The 25,835-nt window shown below is 33.3% G+C and overlaps 1 protein-coding gene and 1 long non-coding RNA gene across 2 annotated transcripts in view; both read right to left on the minus strand.

Moving 5' to 3' along the window:
• The window catches only part of LOC137636875 (stromal cell-derived factor 2-like), a 43,619-nt gene extending 30,766 nt beyond the window's left edge, over positions 1-12,853 (minus strand). Inside the window, exons 1-3 of the mRNA XM_068369223.1 lie at positions 12,842-12,853; positions 11,013-11,146; positions 6,598-6,798 (exon numbers count right to left, since the gene is read on the minus strand). Of these exons, the coding sequence (XP_068225324.1) occupies positions 6,598-6,798; positions 11,013-11,146; positions 12,842-12,853 (347 nt within the window). The remainder of the gene's footprint in view (positions 1-6,597; positions 6,799-11,012; positions 11,147-12,841) is intronic.
• A 4,961-nt stretch (positions 12,854-17,814) lies between these two features.
• Positions 17,815-20,338, minus strand: LOC137636876 (uncharacterized). Its single transcript, XR_011043265.1, has 3 exons — positions 20,320-20,338; positions 18,828-19,016; positions 17,815-18,109 (listed from the first exon to the last, which is right to left on the minus strand). It is a non-coding gene; the product is annotated as an uncharacterized lncRNA (long non-coding RNA).
• Between the last annotated feature and the right edge of the window lie 5,497 nt (positions 20,339-25,835).

The raw sequence follows: 25,835 nt of genomic DNA on the forward strand, positions 1-25,835 counted from the left end.
TCACCCAGCTGAACCCTCTTACACTCTAGTTTCCCGAACATCCTGGCTGACTTATTCCCTTCTTCCTACATACCCTAGCTACATGCCCATCTGCACCACATTCAGTACACTTACCCCGTGGCTCCTTGCACATTCTAGCATAATGCCCATCCTTACCACAATTACCGCAAATCACATTTGTACGATTACTCCGACATCCACTCGCTATGTGCCCTGTCATACCACACCGATAACATTTTACCCCTTTCTCTTTCGTGCACTCGCTAATTCTATGCCCTACCTCACCACATCCAAAACAAGCACCAAGAGCCCATCTACATTCATTCTTCTTATGTCCTACTTTCCCACACCTATAACACTTTTCATCACGGACACGGCTATCTGACATACCTCGATGTGCACTCACACTCCTATCCCTATTGCGCCAATTACCCTGCCTAAATCCTTCATTTGTCCTTACAGGTATTCCCACATTACTCGCCCTAACACTCCTATCTACTACATTATCAGCTACCCTCATTGGTCCTCTCAAAATTGCGTCCTTATAACTACCAAATTCTATTACACTTTCTTCCATTCCAGTTCTTACACTCACAGATTTACTTTCTTTCATACACCTATCCAACTCATAATCCTCAACTATCTCTAAAATATCATCCCATGTCAATCTCTCTTGCGTCCACCTCATTTTCTCTTTGCGTTTCAAATTAATAAATTCACACACATTCTCAGGTACTGTTGCCAAAAACTTCCTCATTAACTCCTTATTATCATTTATGCCTTCATCCCCATACTTCTTCCTAGCTAAAGTTTCCAACCTACATACGTACATTGATATAGCTTCTCCTGCATTCATCCTTGCCTCATCAAAATCATTCTTACGCTTATACTTAACACTCCCTTTCATACGTTTTACCTGCTCAATTATTCTCGTTTTCACACTTTCATAATCAACGTCCCCTACACTCATTATCACTCCATACATCGTCAACAAATACCCAGTCAAATATTCTCCTAACTCCCTAGCCCAAACTCTTTTACTATCACCATACTTATCCTGACAATACCTCTCATACTCCTTGAAAAAATCATTTACATCCCTACTGCTATGCTCATTGAACCTTTCACACCGAGGTACCTCTCTCATAAACACAGTCTTACACACATCACGTTCATTCTCACTGCTATCATCACTGTCTACTCCCTTGTTACCTTCTTCCTCATTCGAATATAATGAATCCACTTCCACACTTAAATTCCTATCCTTAACCATTCCTTTCTTACCCTTTTTCTTACTTACCACTTTCACCCATTCACGATCGTCCTTGCTATCAGCCTGATACTTTTTCTTCCCTTTCTTCACATCACTTTTACCTTTCCTTTCATCTTTCCTCTCACCTTTCTGTTCATCCTTACTATGCCTAATTCCCTTATCTTCAATATCACCATCACTATTACTACTATCACTATCACTTCCTTTCCCATTATCACCTACCTTAACCTTCTCTTTCACTACCAACCCATTACCCGAAGCTGAGGACACTCCTCCGACTGCACCTTCACCCATTATAGTTTTCATCATCCCCATGACTTGCCCCATCATATCTTCCATTCGTTTCTCCATTCGTTCTTCATTCTCTCGCATCCTCATCTCAACACATTCTTCCACTCTCTCTACTGTCCCCTTTAACTCCCTAAGCTCCTTCTGCATCGCCGCATTCTCCCAGTTCAACCTCTCATTCTCTATTAGCAACCTCTCCTCACGCTCCTTACTCAGCCGCAATTCCTCCTTCAGTAACTTGTTCTGCTCTTCCATTTTTCATCAACCTTAATCCTAAATTCTTAACCTAATTCCGTCCTTCGTCCAACAGTCCAGCTTCTATCCCACCTCAGCAGTCCCTGTTCGGGCGCCAAAATAATGTGGCGGGATGTTTAAAAAACAAGCCCCACACCCTTGAATCACTCTAACAGACAATGGTCTCCACAAAACAAACTTTCCCCTTACGTAATCTATAACCAGACTCTTGGACAAAAGGACAAAACAAAACAAAACATAACCTTAAAACTATAATTCTTAAACCTTAAAATAAATCATAAACCATCCACATTCAAAATAAATACTTTAAACCAATCAAAACTTAACACCTTAAACTAATCAAAACTTAACACTAAAGATAAATACCATTCAAATAAACGCAAAAAATCCTAACAAACTTAAATTATACCACACACCAACACCAAAAATAAATATATATATGAATTTCTTGTATAAATATTATGGTACACCAACACGGTCGCCACACACAAGCCGGACTGTCTTTACGGCACACAACTCTGTGTTCAGCAGTTCATTGGGTGGCAATTCGCCACAACTACTTCCCTGATTGGGGTCGTGGTTATTATTAGCACCACCATCATCATCATCATCATCAATCGTAAGTAAACGGGCCGGTCATCAACAATCGTCAATCCAAAGAGCAGTCTTAATACCAAAATCAATCACAGGCCAGGTCGTCAACAGTTGAGCAGTCAAATGAGCAGTACAAACAAAATCTTAATACAGGCCAGGTCATCAACAATACATCCACTTTCAAAATTCGGTCTCTCCAAAGGAGGAATCTCAGCCTGCCAAAATAAAAAAGAAAAACACTTACGAACACTTCTAGCTAACTGAACTATCGCACTATAATCAAAGATAAATAATAAATTGTTCCTATCATTCACAATCACGACAAGCAAAGATAAACAAAACTGTACTTACTTTGAAAATCAAAAAACACTTCCACGCTGGTCGAAAAAATATATATATAATCCAGCTCTCACACAACTGCCTTATGCTGCAGTCAAATAAAAAAGCATTCGCTCCGAAACATTCACCACTGTCGTAACCTAACTAAAACATGTAAACAAACAATCTCATTTATACCAACAGTCTTTCTCACCACAAACGATCGTTAACCTAACTACTTTCGCTCGCTAACACAATCTCTCTCTCTCTCTCTCTCTCTCTCTCTCTCTCTCTCTCTCTCTCTCTCTCTCTCTCTCTCAGGATTTGGCAAAAACAAAAATAAAATAAAGCAAAAATAAATCCTCCACAGAACCTTTCCTAGACTTGCTCCTGGAAGAGTCTGGACGGGAGCTTCCTCGGCTGGGGGCTCTACCACGAAAGGGCGGAATAAACCTCATAGCAGGAGTATCAGCCACTGGGGTGCGATAAGTCCTGGGGACTGAGGTAGCAACCTTAGTCTTACGAGCTGATGAGGCCACAAGATCATGGGTGTCCTTTTGTATCAGGGCCGCAGACAAGTCCTTAACAAGCTCTTCGGGAAACAGGAACTTAGAGAGCGGAGCGAAAAGGAGTTGAGACCTTTGACAAGGTGTGATGCTGGAGGAAAGGAAGGAACAAAGCTGCTCCCTTTTCTTAAGCACTCCTGACACAAACATTGAAGCCAGCTCGCCAGATCCATCCCTAATAGCCTTATCCATGCAGGACATTAAGAGCATGGCTGAGTCCTTGTCCGCAGGGGAGGTCTTCTTGCTAAGGGCCCCCAGGCACCAGTCTAGGAAATTGAACATCTCAAAGGCTCTAAATACACCCTTAAGGAAGTGATCTAGATCGGAGAAGGTCCAGCAAACCTTAGAGCGCCTCATTGCTGTTCTACGAGGAGAGTCTACCAAACTTGAGAAGTCAGCCTGGGCAGAGGCAGGTACTCCCAAGCCTGGTTCCTCTCCTGTGGCATACCAAACGCCCGCTTTAGAAGTGAGCTTAGTCGGAGGAAACATAAAGGAAGTCTTTCCTAGTTGCTGCTTAGACTGCAACCACTCCCCTAAAATTCTTAACGCTCTCTTAGAGGACCTTGCAAAGACGAGCTTAGTATAAGAAGACTTGGCCAGCTGCATGCCCAGCGAAAACTCAGATGGCGGAGAGCGGGGGGTAGCAGAGACAAAATGGTCTGGGTATACCTCTCTGAAAAGAGCCAAGACCTTACGAAAGTCAATAGGAGGCGGAGAAGACTTGGATTCATCCACGTCTGATGAGGGATCCAGGTGTGCAGCCTCATCATCAGAAACCTCATCACCAGAGTGTAGCGAAGTGAGAGGTAAGGTATGCTGAACAGCAGAATCTGCACGAGCGGGAGCAAAAACGCTTGTGGTTTCATCCTCAAGTCTCTGCTGCTGAGGCAAAACCTGAGGTTCAGGCTGCAAAGGCTGGTCAAAAGGAGTAGCAGAAGGAAGGCGCATGGGAGGAGGAGGCTGACTCCTGGCATGAGAGTCTTGCCTCAAGGGTTGCGCTTGCTGTAAGGTGAGCGGATGCGCAGTAGCAAGTTCCTGAGGAACGAGTTGAGGTTCCTGAGGTGTGAGCTGCGAGAGTTGGGGTAGAGGCTGCGCAGAACGCATTACTTGTCTCGCGAGTTGAGGTTCCTGAGGCGCAAGGCTAAGGTGTTGAGGCTCTCGCCTTGAGGAGGGTTGAGGTCGCTGCAGCGAGAGCTGAGGTGTCTGCCTCATGGATGGGAGAGGTTGTTGTACCTCAAGAGAGTGTTGCCTCACTGGTGGAACCGCAAGTGGAAGCGGAGGAAGTAAGGTATAAGCTTCCTGTTCCCATTGCTGAGGTTGCCTTAAGGAAGGCGGAGGTAGCTGCACACCACTGGAAACTGGTAACTCAGTACGTGGTAAGGTATCCTGAGGAGCCTCAACATCGTACGCCTGGCAGGCAGGACTGCGGTTAGGCGGAGCGATCGCAGGAGGAGGTGTAACCTTCTCAGCCTGACACTCACGCATCAAGACCGCAAGTTGTGACTGCATGGACTGCAGTAGAGTCAACTTGGGGTCGGCAGACACTAAGGTCTGCTGAGGCAAAGCCTTAACAGAAGAGATCTGTTGCGGCAGCACCTTACTCCTCTTAGGAGGAGTGCCTTCAACTGATGACTGCGGCGAGTCAGAGCTGATCCAATGACTGCAGCCAGGTTGTAGAGCTCTTGAGGTCTGGACTCTGCGTTTGAGAGGTCTTGAGACCTGAGTCCAACGTTTCCTCCCTGACAATTCTTCAGCAGACGAGTAAAAGACGGGCTCAATCGTCTGCGGGTGGGAGTGACGGTCTCTGGAAGACACGCCCGCAACCACCGAGGATACTTCTGTGCGCCGATCAAGGCCTGCCGAACCCTTTTGCCCTTCGACATTGCTTCTCCCCTGGGCTTGGGAGCTTGCAAGAGGTCCCGGACTGGGAGGACGACTGGCACGCACAGAAGTACCCTCACGCACCACACTGACACTGACACTAGCACTTGGCACTGCACTGACACTAGCACTCGTCACAGCACTGGCACTATTACCACCCACTGCACTCTTGACCTTAAGTTCCTTGACTTCGGCCATAAGAGACTTATGATCACTAACCACCGACTCCACTTTGTCACCTAAAGCCTGAATGGCACGCAAAACAACAGACATATCAGGTTGAGGGCAAATAGTAGGTTCGGGGGTAGCCACTACAGGGGGAGGAAAAGGTAGGGGATCATGAGGTGAGGAAAAAAGTGAAGAGCGAGAAGAACTCCTCCTAACTCTCTCTCTCTCTAACTTGGTTGAATACTTAAGAAATCGGACAAAATCAAGTTCCGAAAGTCCGGCGCATTCCTCACATCGATCTTCCAACTGACAGGGTCTTTCCCTACAGTCAGAACAAGCGGTGTGAGGATCTACCGAGGCCTTCGGAATACGCCTATTACAAGACCTACATCGTCTATGGGGTGGGGCTTGTGAAATGTCAGACATCTTGAATCAAAGAGTTAGCCAAGTGGGGATTCCAAATCAAGCAAAAAGATCGTTAACCATTAATCAGACTAAATAATAGCTATCTAAGCTAATATAGAAGTTTTCCAGTAAAGCGACAGCCGAAATCTGAGAGAAATACTTCACCAAAAGCCGTGAAAATACTCCAAGATCATAAGCGTATCCCAGAACGTCTTGCCGGAAGCACGACAGAGGCAAAATTGAGGAGGTGTCAACAAGAAGTACTGTAGTACCTGGCCACAGGTGGCGCTGGTGAGTACACCCCCTTCTAGTATTGTGATAGCTGGCGTATCCCTCCCGTAGAATTCTGTCGGGCAACGGAGTTGACAGCTACATGATTATCGGGTAAGTTTAATATTGAAAAATTTGTTTTTCTTATTTTTTGATAATTTTTTGAGAAAATTCGGGCATTTTCCAAGAGAATGAGACCAACCTGACCTCTCTATGACAAAAATTAAGGCTGTTAGAGCAATTTAAAAAAAATATACTGCAAAATGTGCTGGGAAAAAAATAACCCCCTGGGGGTTAAGGGTTGGAAATTTCCAAATACCCCGGGGGTAAAAGGGTTAAGAAGGTGACTACTATAACTGATGATAGCTGAACATTTTTACCCTAGACCCTACGTATTTGAACATATGATCTACAATTTTTCACTTACACATACTGTAATTCACATCAAAAGCTTGATTAAAAGAAGTTTCCCATGTTCCATAATTAATGACAACAATCCTTCAACAGTACTTTCAAAGGCTGTGGAATTAAACCTTTACCAAACAGACTGCTCAGCAACATATATCAATGTTTCCTTACACATCAGTATCAGAATGTCGAAGCATTACAGTCTGCTGACGGCCCCATGCTTCCCCGTCACAGATGATAACCCACTTGTCACCAGTGTCTCCTTCTCCTTCTTCATCTCCAAAGGCTGATATCTCCTGCAGGTCTGAGAGTGGTGAAGAAAAGCGGTGGGTAAATGTTCCATTCATAGTCTGTCCACAAGCGATGGGTTCTCTGTGAATAAACAACAGTAATACATAAATAATAGATGACAGGAATGCAGTATAGAACTGAAAAAGGTAAACAATGGGGAAGTGAGGAAGAGAATTCAGGGTGGTATACGACAGAAGGGAAGACCTATAAGGTGGTGATAAGACCAGCTATGCTGTATGGTTTGGAGACTGCACAGTACCTTAATCAAGAAGCAAGACACAGAGATGAAAGATGCAAAAAATGAAAACGTTGAGGTTCTCACATGGGTAACAAGGCAGGATAAGATCAGAAATAAAATCATTAAAGGATCTGTACATGTAAACCAATTTGGAAAAAAGCAATGGAAGCATGAATAATGAGGTTCAGGCACATGATGAGAAGGGAGGACGAATATGTCAGGAGGGACATGCTAATCATAGAGCCACCACGTAGGAAAAGGAGAGGAAAGCCTAAAAGGAGATTTATGAATTCATTAAGAGGAAATATGAGGGCAGTTGGTGTGGCAGAGGAGGATTCAGGGGCTAGAAGTAAATGGAGACAGATGATCTGCTATGACAACTAGCAATGTAGCTTAGTTAGTAGTAGTAGTAAAAGTAGTAGAAGACAGCATTGTTTGGCAAAAAATGTGGTCCATTCTTCAGTTTACAAAGTTGAAGCAAATTCAATATGTTCTTGACCTCCCTTAATCAGTGGGGACGTGGGGGATATATAAACCTCAGGTGACTAAATAAATAACAAATTTTATTTTTAAAATTCTTTCTATTTCTATGAAACTTACCTGAGGTTCGTATGGATGCTTTGAATGTTCTGTACATTAGAATCAACAAAACCTAGAGAGAACACCTCTCATCTTTTACAAGAACTCTATTCCAGATTGAGAAAGGCTGATATTACTACATAATGCCAGTATTGTAAGGCATAAAAAATTCACCTAACGACAAATTAAAAGTACTTTGACCAATACCAATTACCCAAAGAAACAAAGGCCAATTGCCAAATTACATTACGACATCACCTCCCATTACCAAAGGATCTAAAATCCAGAAACTTCTATAAGAAAACAAGACTTCTTGTAAATAATACTTGGCAAAAACTGATTTGGTACACCTCTATGCTGCTTTCTCAACCCTTTCCATAGACAGATTCTTACAGAAATTAACCATTTTACCCCCAGGCTATTTGGAACTTTCTAACCCTTAACCCCCAGGGGGTTATTTTTTTCCCAGCACATTTTGCAGTACATTTTTTTAAATTGCTCTAACAGCTTTAATTTTTGTCATAGAGAGGTCAGATTGGTCTCATTCTCTTGGAAAATGCCCGAATTTTCTCAAAAAATTATCAAAAATATGAAAAAAAAATTTTTTATAGCATTTTTTGCAAGGACGTACCAGTATGTCCATGGGGGTAAAGGGATGGCTTTTGTGAAACGTACCAGTACGTCCTTTGGGGGTAAAAGGGTTAAGAGAAGTAGCAGTACTCCTAATATCACGAAACAGAATTTTCAAGTTTTTCACAAGTCCGGGATCGAATTCATCGCGAGTTTTTGTTACTAAGTCTTCATTAGAAAGAACATAGTATTCTTGGTGAGAGGATGTACATAACCTGATCCTACAAACAATTAGGTCTTCCTAATCCTATTCACTTTGTCTTGATAAACTTTCAGTCCTTAATTGGACAAGGAAACCTATCCATGAAGGATTAACCCCCATCCTTTCTAAAGATGGAATGTAGATAATTCTTGCAGTCATTCTTGTCCCAAAAGCTAACTTTTCAATTATTGTAACACCATATTCAATTTCCAATGAACTGACTTTATAACCAGAGGTTCAATCCAAGATGTTTGAGAATAGTATTAAGCATGGACATATAATCCTTGATCGTGGATATTGAAAATAAAGAAACTTGATAATATTGTCCAAACTAGTTTTAGTCACTGATAATTTCCAAGATTTGCACCAATAAAAATAGACATGCCTCTCTCTTTGATACAGAATATCACTTGGAAGTTAAAATAAACAGTCTAAAAAGGTCTAGAAAACTTTTCTCTAGTAGGGTTAGCTGAACCACATAGGGCCTTAGGTCCATGACTCCAGAGACAGGTTGTCTAAGTAATTAGGTCCCGAGAGACAACAGTCTAGCAATCTGACAGGAAAGAGCATAGACCCATAAACCATTCCCTCTAAGAGGAAAAAGGAGCCACAAGAATCATCCTGCAGTTCAATGTCACTCGGAATTTGCTTATTACTGCCCAAATCACAGGAAAGAGCATAGACCCATAAACCATTCCCTCTAAGAGGAAAAAGGAGCCACAAGAATCATCCTGCAGTTCAATGTCACTCTGAATTTGCTTATTACTGCCCAAATCATTGAGAACAGGGGGTTACCATAAATGTCTAGGCTCAATCAGTCCTTCAATATGACATCTACTTTCCATGTTAGAGGATCTGGTACCATTGAAAAAAACACTTCCAACTTTTTGTTGAAAAGTCTTACCGATGTCTACAATGGGTTTTCCCCACCAACCCCAATTTCCAGATACATTAGGTGTAGAGAACACTTGTCCGTGACTCAAATGCTAACGTCGTCTCTGAAACTGTAGAGCAGCTTAAAGTACGATGTTCTAGAACTAGAGTTCTGGAGCAGGTCCTTCAATGGGGAATAAGCCACATTTCTGGGTCGACCTGTGACGCCCGGTGAAAAAGGGTCCTTCCTTACACTTTTCTGATATAAATACTTCCAAATATACCAGAGAAAGTTAAAGTATGGAATGCAGAGGTTACTAACCTCGCGCGAACACCCAGTGGGCGTCGTGTATAAAGCAGGGGCGTGTGAAAACCACTATTCACAGGCTGTCTTCCATTTAGATAATTCCTTCATCAAAGGGAAGGGCCGTAACAGAGGCCCTAGCTACCTTACCTGCGCCACTCTACCGACGCCCAATGCTAACGCCCTCTGATCTACATCCTTCTGTTGGACTTCGTAAGCGTCGTTTTGTTTTGTCACAGGTATCTCCCCAGAAATAGATTTTTCCTTTGTCAAAATCCCTTTATTGAGGGTGTAAAACTGTTGCTCATTAGCGCCTGCTACAGGAGGGATAGGAGCTCAGATAACCTAACCTAAACTTCTGTTTCAGAATCCAGAAGACTACAAGAATCTGCATCTTGGATAGGTGAGGGTTCAGCAATAGAAGCACCTGGATCAGAGAGATAATTAGGGGACTGCATGTCAGCCCTCAACTCTTATTATCTTATCAATTGTTACACTAGAACTGTTAGGCAAAACAACAGGAATAACTTGGGGTTTGTAGTAAGACAGGATATGCCAAAAGCACTACCAATGCCAGAAGATATATCCTTTTTAGACTGCAAGAACACGGCAAAATTTTCCACAAAATAGATCTACTTTCCTTTTACGTTTTGAGTCCACACAAACCCATTTATAAGAAATTTTGATATGATCTTTCAGAAGTTGTCTTGTACGTCTACACATTTTAAGCATCAACATTGTTGTTTACCTCATAAAAATGTCCCCAGCATGTGACACAATTAGAGTAAGGATCTTATATAATCGTTCTTGCCATAAACTACTTGCACAAATGCATTCCAACATTAGAAGGAAACATATGAGTTAACTAATTTTAATTATAAAGTACAGTAATACTCAACATCTCAACCTAGAAAAGAGGAGCACTAACAACACAACTAATTGCAATAAGCTTGATGAACCAAAGAATAGACCATGCTTCTTGCCCAACAATACTATTTACAGTATTATATGCGGCAATAGTATGCAAGGGGGCTGGCAATGGGGAGTGAAGGAAAAAGACAAAACATTTAAAAGATAGACATCGATAAATGGGCAGCTTTTCAAGGACAAAGCAGTATGAACCCCAGACGAGTTTCATAGAAATAAAAGTAAATTAACACTGATGAAACTACATACTTTGCTCTGTCTAGAGAACAAAAGGGATGAGGAAGAAGCATTCATTAAACCTACTGTATAACTAAAAACGCAATAGGTTAAAAACTAATTTTCTCTTATAGGAAGTGATAGGTTTATCTTTTACACTTAAAAGTCTATTAACAGGAAAATTTTAAAAAAGATTTCTACTGCCACAGGAATAAAACTTTTATCCAAGAGACCAGTAACAGAATTAGTAGTATAAACAAAATAAATGAGAGATGTGGCAGATAAGTATAATTAACCAGAAGTTGTAAAAAAATAACGGTACTTACCCTCTTTTGCAATGCTGTTTTTCCGTTCCCTTGATCAACCAGTTTGAATTATGATAATCTTGTTTTGGGGTGCCTGTGACTGATTGCTGGCCGGATTCTGATCCATACTTGACATCATGAGAATGTAGTCTCGCCTACAAAAAGAAAAAGAAATGAAATAACAAAGCCTTTCTATAATGAGTTGTGGAATTCTCTTCTTAAGCTAAAAAATAACTGGTCATATCTATTTTACTATACATATTATATACAATAAATGCAGTCATTCCATTTAGTATATTGAAATACAGTAATCAGTTTGATCTGTTTTTGTATGCTATATTAAAGTGCATTTCTTTCTGAAAATCCTTCGGTTCAACTTTATCAAAGGAGCCTTTGTATATCGGCGGCCAGTTCCTCATGAGTGCATAGTAAATGGATACCAGCTAACCTAAACTTCCCCACCCTAACCTACAGGCCGTGTCCTTACCTACTTACCTAACGAGGGGGAGTGTGTTTAGCGGCCCCCTACACTGCCGTATTCTTAGCCAGCCGTTATCATACATACACCCCTTATTAGTGTACTGTTCAGAGACACTATGAGGTCTGGCAAGTAGGAAAGGAGTCACCGAACTGAAATTATGTCATTAGGGTACCAGGGAATAGCTACTGCAGCCTTTGTATATCAGCGGCCACTTCCTCCCATTCGGTTTAAAAATTGACATTAACATAAATTTTCCCCCCTAACCTAACCTACAACCCGTGTCCTTACCTACTTACCTAATAAGGGGGGTGTAACGGCCCCCTACAATCCCCCTTACACTGGCTTATTCTTCCCCAGCCGTCATTATACATACAGGTGGCCGCTATCAAACATACACCCCTTACCAGTGCACTGTACCGAGATACTTCGAGGTGTGGCGGGTAGGAACGGAGTCACCGAACAAATATTTGGTCATTGGGGTACCAGGGTAAAGCTACCTTCCTAAACTGGGTTAGCGGTGCAAGGGTAAATATAAGCGATAGCATCCATAAGCCAGTTATATGAAAACAATACTATAACTGCTCCCTAGTTATACTAGATTGGTCATTTACTGCATATAACTATAATAAAACCGAAACGTGATATATGATAAGAATATTCATCTATTATCTAAAAATATTATTAAATAGATAAAACTACATTCGAGAACCAGCCCACCACCGTATGACTATTTTCCATCAAGCCTGGGTAGCTTTGCTCTGCTAAAGTAAGATGAAATGTTCAATATAAATTATATATTGATATAGGTAAGACTTAAAATAGAAATTAGAACCATTTTATGTATTAACACCTTTTAGGGGACATAAGTTAATATGAATCGTAAGCGGGTCAAGACATTGGGCCCCAAGATTCAACTAAAATCAACGAAATTAAGTTTATATTCTTAATATATATGACAAATGACATTTATAGACTTTTACAAAAGTGTACATTAATCTTACCTAATAATTCCCCATGTAAAATAGACACTTTGTTAAAACACTTTTTTTTCAAAATAAATAAGGACCGAATCATCCAAACGTCTGTTTACATTCATTCTGGGATCCAATACCGGGAAGATAAGTAAAATGGTTCCAATTTCTATTTTATTTCATATTTTTAAAAACTTTGTTCATAATTTTTGAGTGTTTTTATACTTTTTAAAAGATTTAAATATTAATTTTAGTTCTATTTTGATTTATTTTATGCTTTGCTATGCTGAAATACAGTAAGCAATATGAAATGTTAATACTTATGCTGGCATCATTTGGGCCAACTGACAACGTCCATTTTGTGTATTGTATTTCATTTTACAGTATATTATCATTACTTTATCCACCATAATGAAATATAATTAGTTAATTTAATACAATAAATATATTCTGTTACAATAATTACTTTATTATAACATTTTGATAAATTTATGCTAAATTATATTATTCACATTTAAGGTACACTACTATTTCTCATTTCTGGCTGGCATAATTTCATAATTATATTATGCATAAATGACCAATATTACATTAAAATGCAATGTTCAATCCATATATATGGGTTTAGTTATTTCAGTACAAGGGGAAAAATTTATATTGATACGTATAGGCCTGTATAGGCCTATATATAATCATATAAAACACATATTCGCAGAGTATACGTTAATGTATGTGCTGTCCTTCATACATTATTATATGGCTAAGATATTTCAAACAGGTTCCATAAGTCAGCAAATTGCTATTTTTCATTCTTGTCCAAAAACAAAAGGAACTGTGACCCTTCTTTTCTCGCTTCTAAATCATCTCATTACTTTACTATCAAGGCTCATATATTCAGTTCTTAATTAGGTAAAAAAATCTGCTGTTATTCCTTTAATGATTGTCAAGTTTTGTTATTCTTTTCTTTATCAGTTTCCATGTTTCACAACTCAACCATTTCTTTCGTTTTACTCCAATTCACTGTCTGATTGTGATGTTAGCAGATTCTTGAAAGATTTCAACTTATTTTACAATGAATATTCGAATTTATTTCCACTTCATCATGGGGTAACATTTCTGGGAATCTGTGAGGTAGGTTTACATTAGTTTTCCTGGTCTTCAACTTGTGTCTCTAAGTGTAGAGATCAAAGTTTGTCGTTTCTTCCTATATCAGGTCTCTGTCTTTATCTCCCATCCAGTAGTGACTTATCACATTACATATTTATTGCTAAATGGTCAATTTGGTTACGATATTTTCTACAGATAGATCAAAGTATGCTTTTGTATATCTGTGTTCAAGCAGTGTGTTCCTTATTATCAGTTAATTTGCATAAAAAAATACAATTTCCTAATATAGAGTGCCATGATCTCTTCCCATTATGTAGAAACCACTTTGCTACAAGGCTTTTTTTTCTAATCCAGTCAGTTTGGTTTCAGTGAATACATATATCCAGGCCATATTTTAAAAGAACTGACAAAGGCTTCTCTAAATTGCCATCCTAGTTCAATGTTGTTAAACCTTCCTCTGGATTTATCAACTTGATCTTATTTGCTTTTGAGATACTTCGCACCCTTCTCCCACTTGAAAAGGCTGCAAGAGACAAGAGAACATTTCAACCATCTTTGAGTTCACTAAAGGCCACTGATGTTTCTCCTTTTAATTCTCCCTTGTTGAAAACCTCAGTTAGATGCTTTTACAAGTATAGAATGAATTAAGGGTTTGTATAATATTATACATGCACATAATATATAGGCGTATATGTTATTACGCCACTGGTAACCATGTTGAATCGATCTAAGAGTCTGTGCGATAAGATTTTATATATGATAAAGGAGACAAAAACTAAAGAAAAACCAACTTGATTTATATTTGAAGAGACTATTTATATGTATAAATACTTTATAATCACACTGTTGCGTATGAAAATGAAATAGAGGCACAAATTTGACTAGTTCGCCAACAGCAACTCATAAGACAGAAGAACCCTCTCACCTAAGTCACCTTATGTATTTTTGGCGGTAAATATCTGTTGTCTCATTGGCTGGTTGTATTTGACGTCAGACACTCGTATTTATGAATGAATGTTACGTATGGGGCCTAGGGGTGGAAAACCTATACGTATTTTAGATTAATTAGAGCTTGAAAAATTAAATTTTACAAAAAATAGTCTTATTAATATTATTAATTTTAAAATAAAATAAATAAAGAATCTTATTAAAGGCCGTAAATTAGAAAAATAAGTCATATTCGAAGGAATAATTGACTAACTTTCTGGCTACGATGATATATGTGCGTGTGTTCGTTTGTGCGTAAAGTCGTAGAAAAGTCTATACGTATTTTAGATTAATTAGAGCTTGAAAAAATAAATTTTACAAAAAATAATCTCAGTAAAACTATTAATTTTAAAATAAAATAAATAATGAATCTTATTAAAGACCATAAGTTAGACAGATAAGTCATGTTCGAAGGAAAAATGGACTAACTTTATGGCTACGATGTTTCATGCATGTGTTCGTTTGTGCGTGAAAGAAGGTGATAACCAATCACAGCTGAGGAAGATATAGCCAATCAGAGGACTGGAATGTACCACCAAGAGTAACGAGAGCTTATGGGTTGCTGTTGGAGAATCCTGCCCAATTACCCGTAAATTTACATTAAAACGCTTATGAAAACAGAATAGGATAAAAAAAACGTCATTAGCTAGAGCGTTTGCGCGAAATGGATCCCGTGAAGCCGATTTTTTTGTCAACAGCAGCCCATAAATCGGAGAAACCCTCTCGCCTTATGCATTTTTAGCGCGAAATATCTGTCGTCTCATTGGCCGAGACGTTCTCTGCTGTGATTGGTGGTTGTATGTGACGTCAGGCAGTAGTATTTTATGAATGAATTTGACTCTGTAAGAGTTAAATATCTATACATATTGCAGATGAATTAGGAATGTTAAATTATAGTTTATAGTAAAAATTAACTTTTAATATAATAAATTTAATAATAAAATAGATAATAAATCTTGTTCGAATGCTTAAGCTGAATAAATACGTCTTGTTAGAAGAAATAATTAACTAGGTTTTGGCTACGATGTTTAACACGAGGTATGAATTTGTAAACAAATGTAACAAGCCAATCAGAGGGCTGGAATATCCCGCCAAGAGGGAGTTCCTACGATCTATGAGCTGTTCGAGAAACCAGTTAATTATTACATTAAAAGTTCAAACGCTTTGACACTATTCTCTCTCTCGCCAAAAACATCCCATAAACCAGAGGAACCATCTCGCCTTATGTATATTTAGCGGGAAATATCTGTTGTCTCGTTGACTGATTCGTCCTCTGCTGTGATTGGTGGTTGCATGTGACGTCATACAATTGTATTTTTATGAAAGAAATTACGTGTCAGGCCTAGGGGGAAATACCTATACAGGTATACATGTTGTTGAGCTACTGGTAACCATGCTGAATTGGCCTAAGGGACTGTGCTTTAAGATTTTATATATGATAAAAAGAGACAAAAACTAAAGAAAAACCAACTTTATTTATATTTGAAGAGACTTTATATGTTTAAATACTTTATAGAAAACAATGTTTATCTTTTAAAAACTCCCAAATCATCACAAAACTTAAAAACTGAAAAAAAGATTCTAATAGAGCAAAGTAATGACTTAAACAAAGTGCTGGGAGAGCAAATTACGAAAGTACTTTTGAGAATTAAGTTAATCCTTTACAGTTACAGATTCAGTTAATTTACTTAAAACAAATTCTAACTTACAAAAGATTAAACTATAACAAAGATTAAACTATAACAAAGAATAACAAAGTATAAACAACAACAGTTCAATAAAATTACATTGCAATTTCATGAAAGCACATATTAGGGAACAAAAGGGATAAATGTTTAAGAATACTTTTAACACATCCCTCCAAGAGGAGAGAACATTGTAGATTCAAATAAACTGATAGATTAGATTTTTGTGTACAGAAGAAAGTCAAAATCTGGAAGCATGTCAGCAATGAGGTTTTAATATTGCCTTTGATAAGCAATATCCCTATGTTATATCGCTGCAGGACCAAAACTGATAAATTAGATTTTTGTGTACAGAAGAAAGTCAAAATCTGGAAGCATGTCAGCAATGAGGTTTTAATATTGCCTTTGATAAGCAATATCCCTATGTTATATCGCTACAGGACCAAAAGGCTCAAGAGTTAACCGTTTTTTTTTTTTAAATTTACTTACAAAAGACAATGGCTTACGGTAAAAAAAAAAAAAACTAAAAAAAGATCGATTTGTCTAAACTTTATTTACAAGAGACAAAGATGATTTATATAAGAATAAAATTTTTCAAGAGCACGAAGGAGAGCCCAAGCCGCCTCTTCCACTAATCTAGGAACTGAGGCTTCAGTTTACTCGTATATATAATCTGGGGTCGTAAATCAAGTCATCAGTCTGCATCAAAGCTGCTCCTACAGCCGCATCACTATCTTCTACTTTGAGATAAACAGCTTGTCTGATTCAGAGCCTTCAACATAGAAGGCTATTTTAATAGCTGGAAATGGACGTTGACAATCTTCTGCCCACTATAGTCATTTTAATAGCTGGAAATGCACGTTGACAATCTTCTGCCCACTATAGTCATTTTAATAGCTGGAAATGCACGTTGACAATCTTCTGTCCACTATAGTCATTTTGAATAGCTGGAAATGCACGTTGACAATCTTCTGCCCACTATAGTCATTTGAATAGCTGGAAATGCACGTTGACAATCTTCTGCCCACTATAGTCATTTTAATAGCTGGAAATGCACGTTGACAATCTTCTGCCCACTATAGTCATTTTAATAGCTGGAAAAGCACGTTGACAATCTTCTGCCCACTATAGTCATTTTAATAGCTGGAAATGCACGTTGACAATCTTCTGCCCACTATAGTCATTTTAATAGCTGGAAATGCACGTTGACAATCTTCTGTCCACTATAGTCATTTTAATAGCTGGAAATGCACGTTGACAATCTTCTGTCCACTATAGTCATTTTAATAGCTGGAAATGCACGTTGACAATCTTCTGTCCACTATAGTAATTTAAATAGCTGGAAATGCACGTTGACAATCTTCTGTCCACTATAGTCATTTTAATAGCTGGAAATGCACGTTGACAATCTTCTGTCCACTATAGTAATTTTAATAGCTGGAAATGCACGTTGACAATCTTCTGTCCACTATAGTCATTTTAATAGCTGGAAATGCACGTTGACAATCTTCTGCCTACTATAGTCATTTTAATAGCTGGAAATGCACGTTGACAATCTTTTGCCCACTAGAGTCGATCTTAGGGCTGGCGAGATTAATCAGAGGTACAGCAACTACCGAAAATGTTCGTTCAGAACTTTATAAAATTAAGCCATGCTAAACAGAGCACTGAACTGCCTTGTTTACGGGAGTAGGAAATCCTTTAATGCATGTAACTGCCATCCTTGGGTGCAATCTTTCCGCTCCCGACATCCATGACCAGAGTTACAAGACTTTCCCAATGGTAGTTTTCTGCCAGATTTCCAAGGCGAAGAAACAGGTCTCACGAGCTTTAAAAGTTCTTCCCATGTATCGTCGTGGACCATTGTCATCGATGACATAATTTTATCTGAAAAAGAACATTAAAAGGTTGAAAGGTTTCAACAGTATTTGTCATTTCAAAGGGGAAGAACAGTATTGAAATTTAACACATTACGTTAAAAGGTTGAAAGTTTTCAACAGCATTTGTCATTTCAAAGGGGAAGAACTGTATTGAAATTGAACACATTACGTTAAAAGGTTAAAAGTTTTCAACAGTATTTGTCATTTCAAAAGGGGAAGAACAGTATTGAAACTGAACACATTATGTTAAAAGGTTGAAAGTTTTCAACAGAATTTGTCATTTCAAAGGGGAAGAACAGTATTGAAATTGAACACCTTACGTTAAAAGGTTGAAAGTTTTAAACAGTATTTGTCATTTCAAAGGGGAAGAACAGTATTGAAATTGAACACATTACGTTAAAAGGTGGAAAGTTTTCAACAGTATTTGTCATTTCAAAGGGGAAGAACAGTATTGAAATTGAACACCTTACGTTAAAAGGTTGAAAGTTTTCAACAGTATTTGTCATTTCAAAGGGGGAAGAACAGTATTGAAATTGAACTACAGATATGATACAAGAAGCCTTCATAGCATTTTGTCAAGGGTACTTATATAGTATAAAATTTATGAAAATTATCAAAAAGATTAACATTTGCAACAATATTAAGATTCTTTTCAAAGGATTAGTGTCCTTATGGGTGGCAACAGAATTTAACTCCCGATAACCTTCAGAGACTCAAAGACTAACCTGGTTTTTTGGTAGAGGATGCAGGGGGAGGCCCATGATTTGATCACTTTTCTGCCAACAATTTCTTGACAAGAGTAACACGTTCCATAGCTTCTTTTTTGTAAGTGGTATTCTGTAGGGTCTCTGACACTAGATTAGTCCCAGGTGTCAATACCACATGTGAAGCAACAACTGATGGTAGAGGTACATCTGAAAAATTAGTAATATCAGCCAGTGGTATTCTGTAGGGTCTCTGACACTAGATTATTCCCAGGTGTCAATACCACATGTGAAGCAACAACTGATGGTAGGGGTACATCTGAAAAAGTAGCAATATCAGCCAGTGGTATTCTGTAGGGTCTCTGACACTAGATTAGTCCTAGGTGTCAATACCACGTGTGAAGCAACAACTGATGGTAGAGGTACAAATGAAAAAGTAGTAATATCAGCCAGTGGTATTCTGTAGGGTCTCTGACACTAGATTAGTCCCAGGTGTCAATACCACATGTGAAGCAACAACTGATGGTAGGGGTACATCTGAAAAAGTAGTAATATCAGCCAGTGGTATTCTGTAGGGTCTCTGACACTAGATTAGTCCCAGGAGTCAATACCACATGTGAAGCAACAACTGATGGTAGGGGTACATCTGAAAAAGTAGTAATATCAGCCAGTGGTATTCTGTAGGGTCTGACACTAGATTAGTCCCAGGAGTCAATACCACATGTGAAGCAACAACTGATGGTAGGGGTACATCTGAAAAAGTAGTAATATCAGCCAGTTGTATTCTGTAGGGTCTCTGACACTAGATTAGTCCCAGGTGTCAATACCACATGTGAAGCAACAACTGATGGTAGGGGTACAACTGAAAGAGTAGTAATATCAGCCAAGTATTTTCAAGCAGGGGATTTTATAATGCACGAAATGTCATTCAAGATTATAAGTGTTACATATATAAAGTTAGCCTTTTAGGGTAGGAAGAATATCACCTGTAATCACAGTAGCCATAATTAACTGTGTGAATTTTCACTATCAATTCCATCCAATTTCTGGAGATACACATGAACTAACCTATGGTTCTTAAGCCTACCAGGTGTGTAATATTATAATTACTTTCCATTAAGGTTTAACTAAATACCTCGTAAAATTGGCTCACTCAATTCTCTTTACTTTACAAATATGTCAACCCGAGCTGATTTGACCCACATCAAAATACTAAGGTATGAACATGTTCTACACAATTTCGGCCTTACAAATTTCCGAATATTACTTCTATAGAATTCAGTGGTTAGCTTGTACGCCTTAAAAGCTAACCTCACATTCAAAATCGCAGCATCGTTGAAAAGTTAAGACCGAATAGGTAGTTCGCCCCTTACACTTCAAAACATTGAACTAAAGGGGGAACTGTTCTCTGTTGCACTACAAAATAAATACAAATAAATTCACCACAACTCATGTACACTAAAACAAAACAATTGAATAAAATACAAAATCAACTCTTGCTGGAGCAACTTACGATATACTGGAGATACTTAAAGTGTAATACTTAATAGTTACACAGCGTCAGAGAATCTAACCTTAAAACAAATTCTAACTTCCAAAGAAGACTAAACTTCACTCCAACAAGGAGTACTAAATACAAACAAAATCACAGTTCAAACAAGGATTACAGAGTAAATGCTATGGAAGTACAATTATGGGGGAACTACACGAAAAAGACAAAATAAATATTACTTGACATTATTAAAGCTAGCATAACATTATGTATACAATATACACACATATATATCATTATATATATATATATATATATATATATATATATATATATATATATATATATATATATATATATATATACATATTTATATATATATATATATATATATATATATATATATATATATATATATATATATATATAAATATGTATATATATATATATATATATATATATATATATATATATATACACTAATATATGTATATCAAATATTTGTTAATATATTTCATAACTGAATTGTAAAGGTTAAGGATTTCACCTTCCCAATTTGCATGTCAAAATTCTTCAAGATAAAGGAATGAAGTCTATCGTCATAATGACGACCTCCATTTATCTGAATAATAATAATAATAATAATAATAATAATAATAATAATAATAATAATAACAATAATAATTATAATAATAATAATAATATAGATAGCACCAGTAATAATAATAATAATAATAATATAGATAGCACCAGTAATAATAATAATAATAATAATAATAATAATATAGATAGCACCAGTAATAATAATAATAATAATAATAATGATAATAATAATAATAATATAGATAGCACCAGTAGTAATAATAATAATAAAAATAATAATAATAATAATAATAATAATAATAATAATATAGATAGCGTCAGTAATAATAATAATAATAATAATAATAATAATAATAATAATAATAATAATATAGATAGCACCAGTAGTAGTAGTAATAATAATAATGATAATAAGAATAATAATAATATATATACATAGCACCAGTAATAATAATAATAATAATAATAATAATAATAATAATAATAATAATAATAATAATAATAATAATAATAATAATATAGATAGCACCAGTAGTAGTAATAATAATAATAATAATAATAATAATAATAATAATAATATAGATAGCACCAGTAGTAATAATAATAATAATAATAATAATAATAATAATAATAATAATAATAATATTATAGATAGCACCAGTAATAATAATAATAATAATAATAATAATAATAATAATAATATAGATAGCACCAGTAGTAATAATAATAATAATAATAATAATAATAATAATAATATAGATAGCACCAGTAGTAATAATAATAATAATAATAATAATAATAATATAGATAGCACCAGTAGTAATAATAATAATAATAATAATAATAATAATAATAATAATAATAATAATGTAGATAGCACCAGTAATAATAATAATAATAATAATAATAATAATAATAATAATAATAATAATAATAATAATAATAATAATAATATAGATAGCACCAGTAATAATAATAATAATAATAATAATAATAATAATAATAATGATAATAATAATAATATAGATAGCACCAGTAGTAGTAATAATAATAATAATAATACTAATAATAATAATAATAATAATAATAATAATAATAATAATAATAATAATAATAATATAGATAGCACCAGTAGTAATAATAATAATAATAATGATAATAATAATAATAATAATAATAATATAGATAGCACCAGTAATAATAATAATAATAATAATAATAATAATAATAATATAGATAGCACCAGTAGTAGTAGTAGTAGTAATAATAATAATAATAATAATATAGATAGCACCAGTAGTAGTAATAATAATAATAATAATAATAATAATAATAATAATAATAATAATATAGCTAGCACCGGTAGTAATGATAATAATAATAATAATAATAATAATAATAATAATAATAATAATAATAATATAGATAGCACCAGTAGTAGTAATAACAATAATAATAATATTAATAATAATAATATAGATAGCACCAGTAGTAATAATAATAATAATAATAATAATAATAATAATAATAATAATAATAATAATAATAATAATAATAATATAGATAGCACCAGTCGTAATAATAATAATAATAATAATAATAATAATAATAATATAGATAGCACCAGTAGTAGTAATAATAATAATAATAATAATAATAATAATAATAATATAGATAGCACCAGTAGTAATAATAATAATAATAATAATATAGATAGCACCAGTAGTAGTAATAATAATAATAATAATAATAATAATAATAATAATAATATATATAGCACCAGTAGTAGTAGTAATAATAATAATAATAATAATAATAATAATAATAATATAGATAGCACCAGTAGTAGTAATAATAATAATAATAATAATAATAATATAGATAGCACCAGTCATAATAATAATAATAATAATAATAATAATAATAATAATAATAATAATAATAATAATATAGATAGCAGCAGTAATAATAATAATAATAATAATAATAATAATATAGATAGCACCAGTAATAATAATAATAATAATAATAATAATAATAATAATAATAATATAGATAGCACCAGTAGTAATAATAATAATAATAATAATAATAATAATAATATAGATAGCACCAGTAGTAATAATAATAATAATAATAATAATAATAATAATAATAATAATAATAATAATAATATAGAGAGCACCAGTAGTAATAATAATAATAATAATAATAATAATAATAATAATAATAATAATAATAATAATAATAATAATAATAATAATAATATAGATAGCACCAGTAGTAATAATAATAATAATATAGAGAGCACCAGTAATAATAATAATAATAATAATAATAATAATAATAATAATAATAATAATATAGATAGCACCAGTAGTAATAATAATAATAATAATAATAATAATAATAATAATAATAATAATAATAATAATAATAATAATAATAATAATAATAATATAGATAGCACCAGTAGTAGTAATAATAATAATAATAATAATATAGATAGCACCAGTAGTAGTAATAATAATAATAATAATAATAATAATAATAATAATAATAATAATAATATAGATAGCACCAGTCGTAATAATAATAATAATAATAATAATAATATAGATAGCACCAGTAGTAATAATAATAATAATAATAATAATAATAATAATAATAATAATAATAATAATAATAATAATAATAATAATATAGATAGCACCAGTAGTAATAATAATAATAATAATAATATAGATAGCACCAGTAGTAGTAATAATAATAATAATAATAATAATAATAATATAGATAGCACCAGTAGTAGTAGTAGTAATAATAATAATAATAATAATAATAATAATAATAATAATAATAATAATATAGATAGCACCAGTAGTAGTAATAATAATAATAATAATAATAATATAGATAGCACCAGTCATAATAATAATAATAATAATAATAATAATAATAATAATAATAATAATAATAATAATATAGATAGCAGCAGTAATAATAATAGTAATAATAATAATAATAATATAGATAGCACCAGTAATAATAATAATAATAATAATAATAATAATAATAATAATAATAATAATAATAATATAGATAGCACCAGTAGTAATAATAATAATAATAATAATAATAATATAGATAGCACCAGTAGTAATAATAATAATAATAATAATAATAATAATAATAATAATATAGAGAGCACCAGTAGTAATAATAATAATAATAATAATAATAATAATAATAATAATAATAATAATAATATAGATAGATAGCACCAGTAGTAATAATAATAATAATATAGAGAGCACCAGTAATAATAATAATAATAATAATAATAATAATAATAATAATAATAATAATAATATAGATAGCACCAGTAGTAGTAATAATAATAATAATAATAATAATAATAATAATAATAATAATAATATAGATAGCACCAGTAGTAGTAATAATAATAATAATAATAATATAGATAGCACCAGTAGTAGTAGTAATAATAATAATAATAATAATAATAATAATAATAATAATAATAATAATAATATAGATAGCACCAGTAGTAATAATAATAATAATAATAATAATAATAATAATAATATAGATAGCACCAGTAATAATAATAATAATATAAAATAATAATAATAATATAGATAGCACCAGTAATAATAATAATAATAATAATAATAATAATAATAATAATATAGATAGCACAGGTAGTAATAATAATAATAATAATAATAATAATAATAATAATAATAATAATAATATAGATAGCACCAGTAGTAGTAATAATAATAATAATAATAATAATAATAATAATAATAATATAGATAGCACCAGTAGTAGTAATAATAATAATAATAATAATAATAATAATGTAGATAGCACCAGTAATAATAATAATAATAATAATAATAATAATAATAATAATAATAATAATATTAATAATATAGATAGCACCAGTAGTAATAATAATAATAATAATAATAATAATAATTATAATAATAATATAGATAGCACCAGTAGTAGTAATAATAATAATAATAATAATAATAATAATAATAATAATAATAATAATAATAATAATAATAATAATATAGATAGCACCAGTAGTAATAATAATAATAATAATAATGATAATAATAATAATAATAATAATATAGATAGCACTAGTAATAATAATAATAATGATAATAATAATAATAATATAGATAGCACCAGTAGTAGTAGTAATAATAATAATAATAATAATATAGATAGCACCAGTAATAATAATAATAATAATAATAATAATAATAATAATAATATAGATAGCACCGGTAATAATAATAATAATAATAATAATAATAATAATAATATAGATAGCACCAGTAATAATAATAATAATAATAATAATAATAATAATAATATAGATAGCACCAGTAGTAATAATAATAATAATAATATAGATAGCACCAGTAGTAATAATAATAATAATAATAATAATAATAATAATAATAATAATAATATAGATAGCACCAGTAGTAATAATAATAATAATAATAATAATAATAATATAGATAGCAGCAGTAATAATAATAATAATAATAATAATAATAATATAGATAGCACCAGTAGTAGTAATAATAATAATAATAATAATAATAATAGTAATATAGATAGCACCAGTAGTAATAATAATAATAATAATAATAATAATATACATAGCACCAGTAGTAATAATAATAATAATAATAATAATAATAATATAGATAGCACCAGTAATAATAATAATAATAATAATAATAATAATAATAATATAGATAGCACCAGTAGTAGTAATAATAATAATAATAATAATAATAATAATAATAATAATAATAATAATATAGATAGCACCGGTAGTAATAATAATAATAATAATAATAATAATAATAATAATA

This window comes from Palaemon carinicauda, unplaced genomic scaffold, assembly GCF_036898095.1.
Source record: "Palaemon carinicauda isolate YSFRI2023 unplaced genomic scaffold, ASM3689809v2 scaffold425, whole genome shotgun sequence".
NCBI classification, from domain to species: domain Eukaryota; kingdom Metazoa; phylum Arthropoda; class Malacostraca; order Decapoda; family Palaemonidae; genus Palaemon; species Palaemon carinicauda.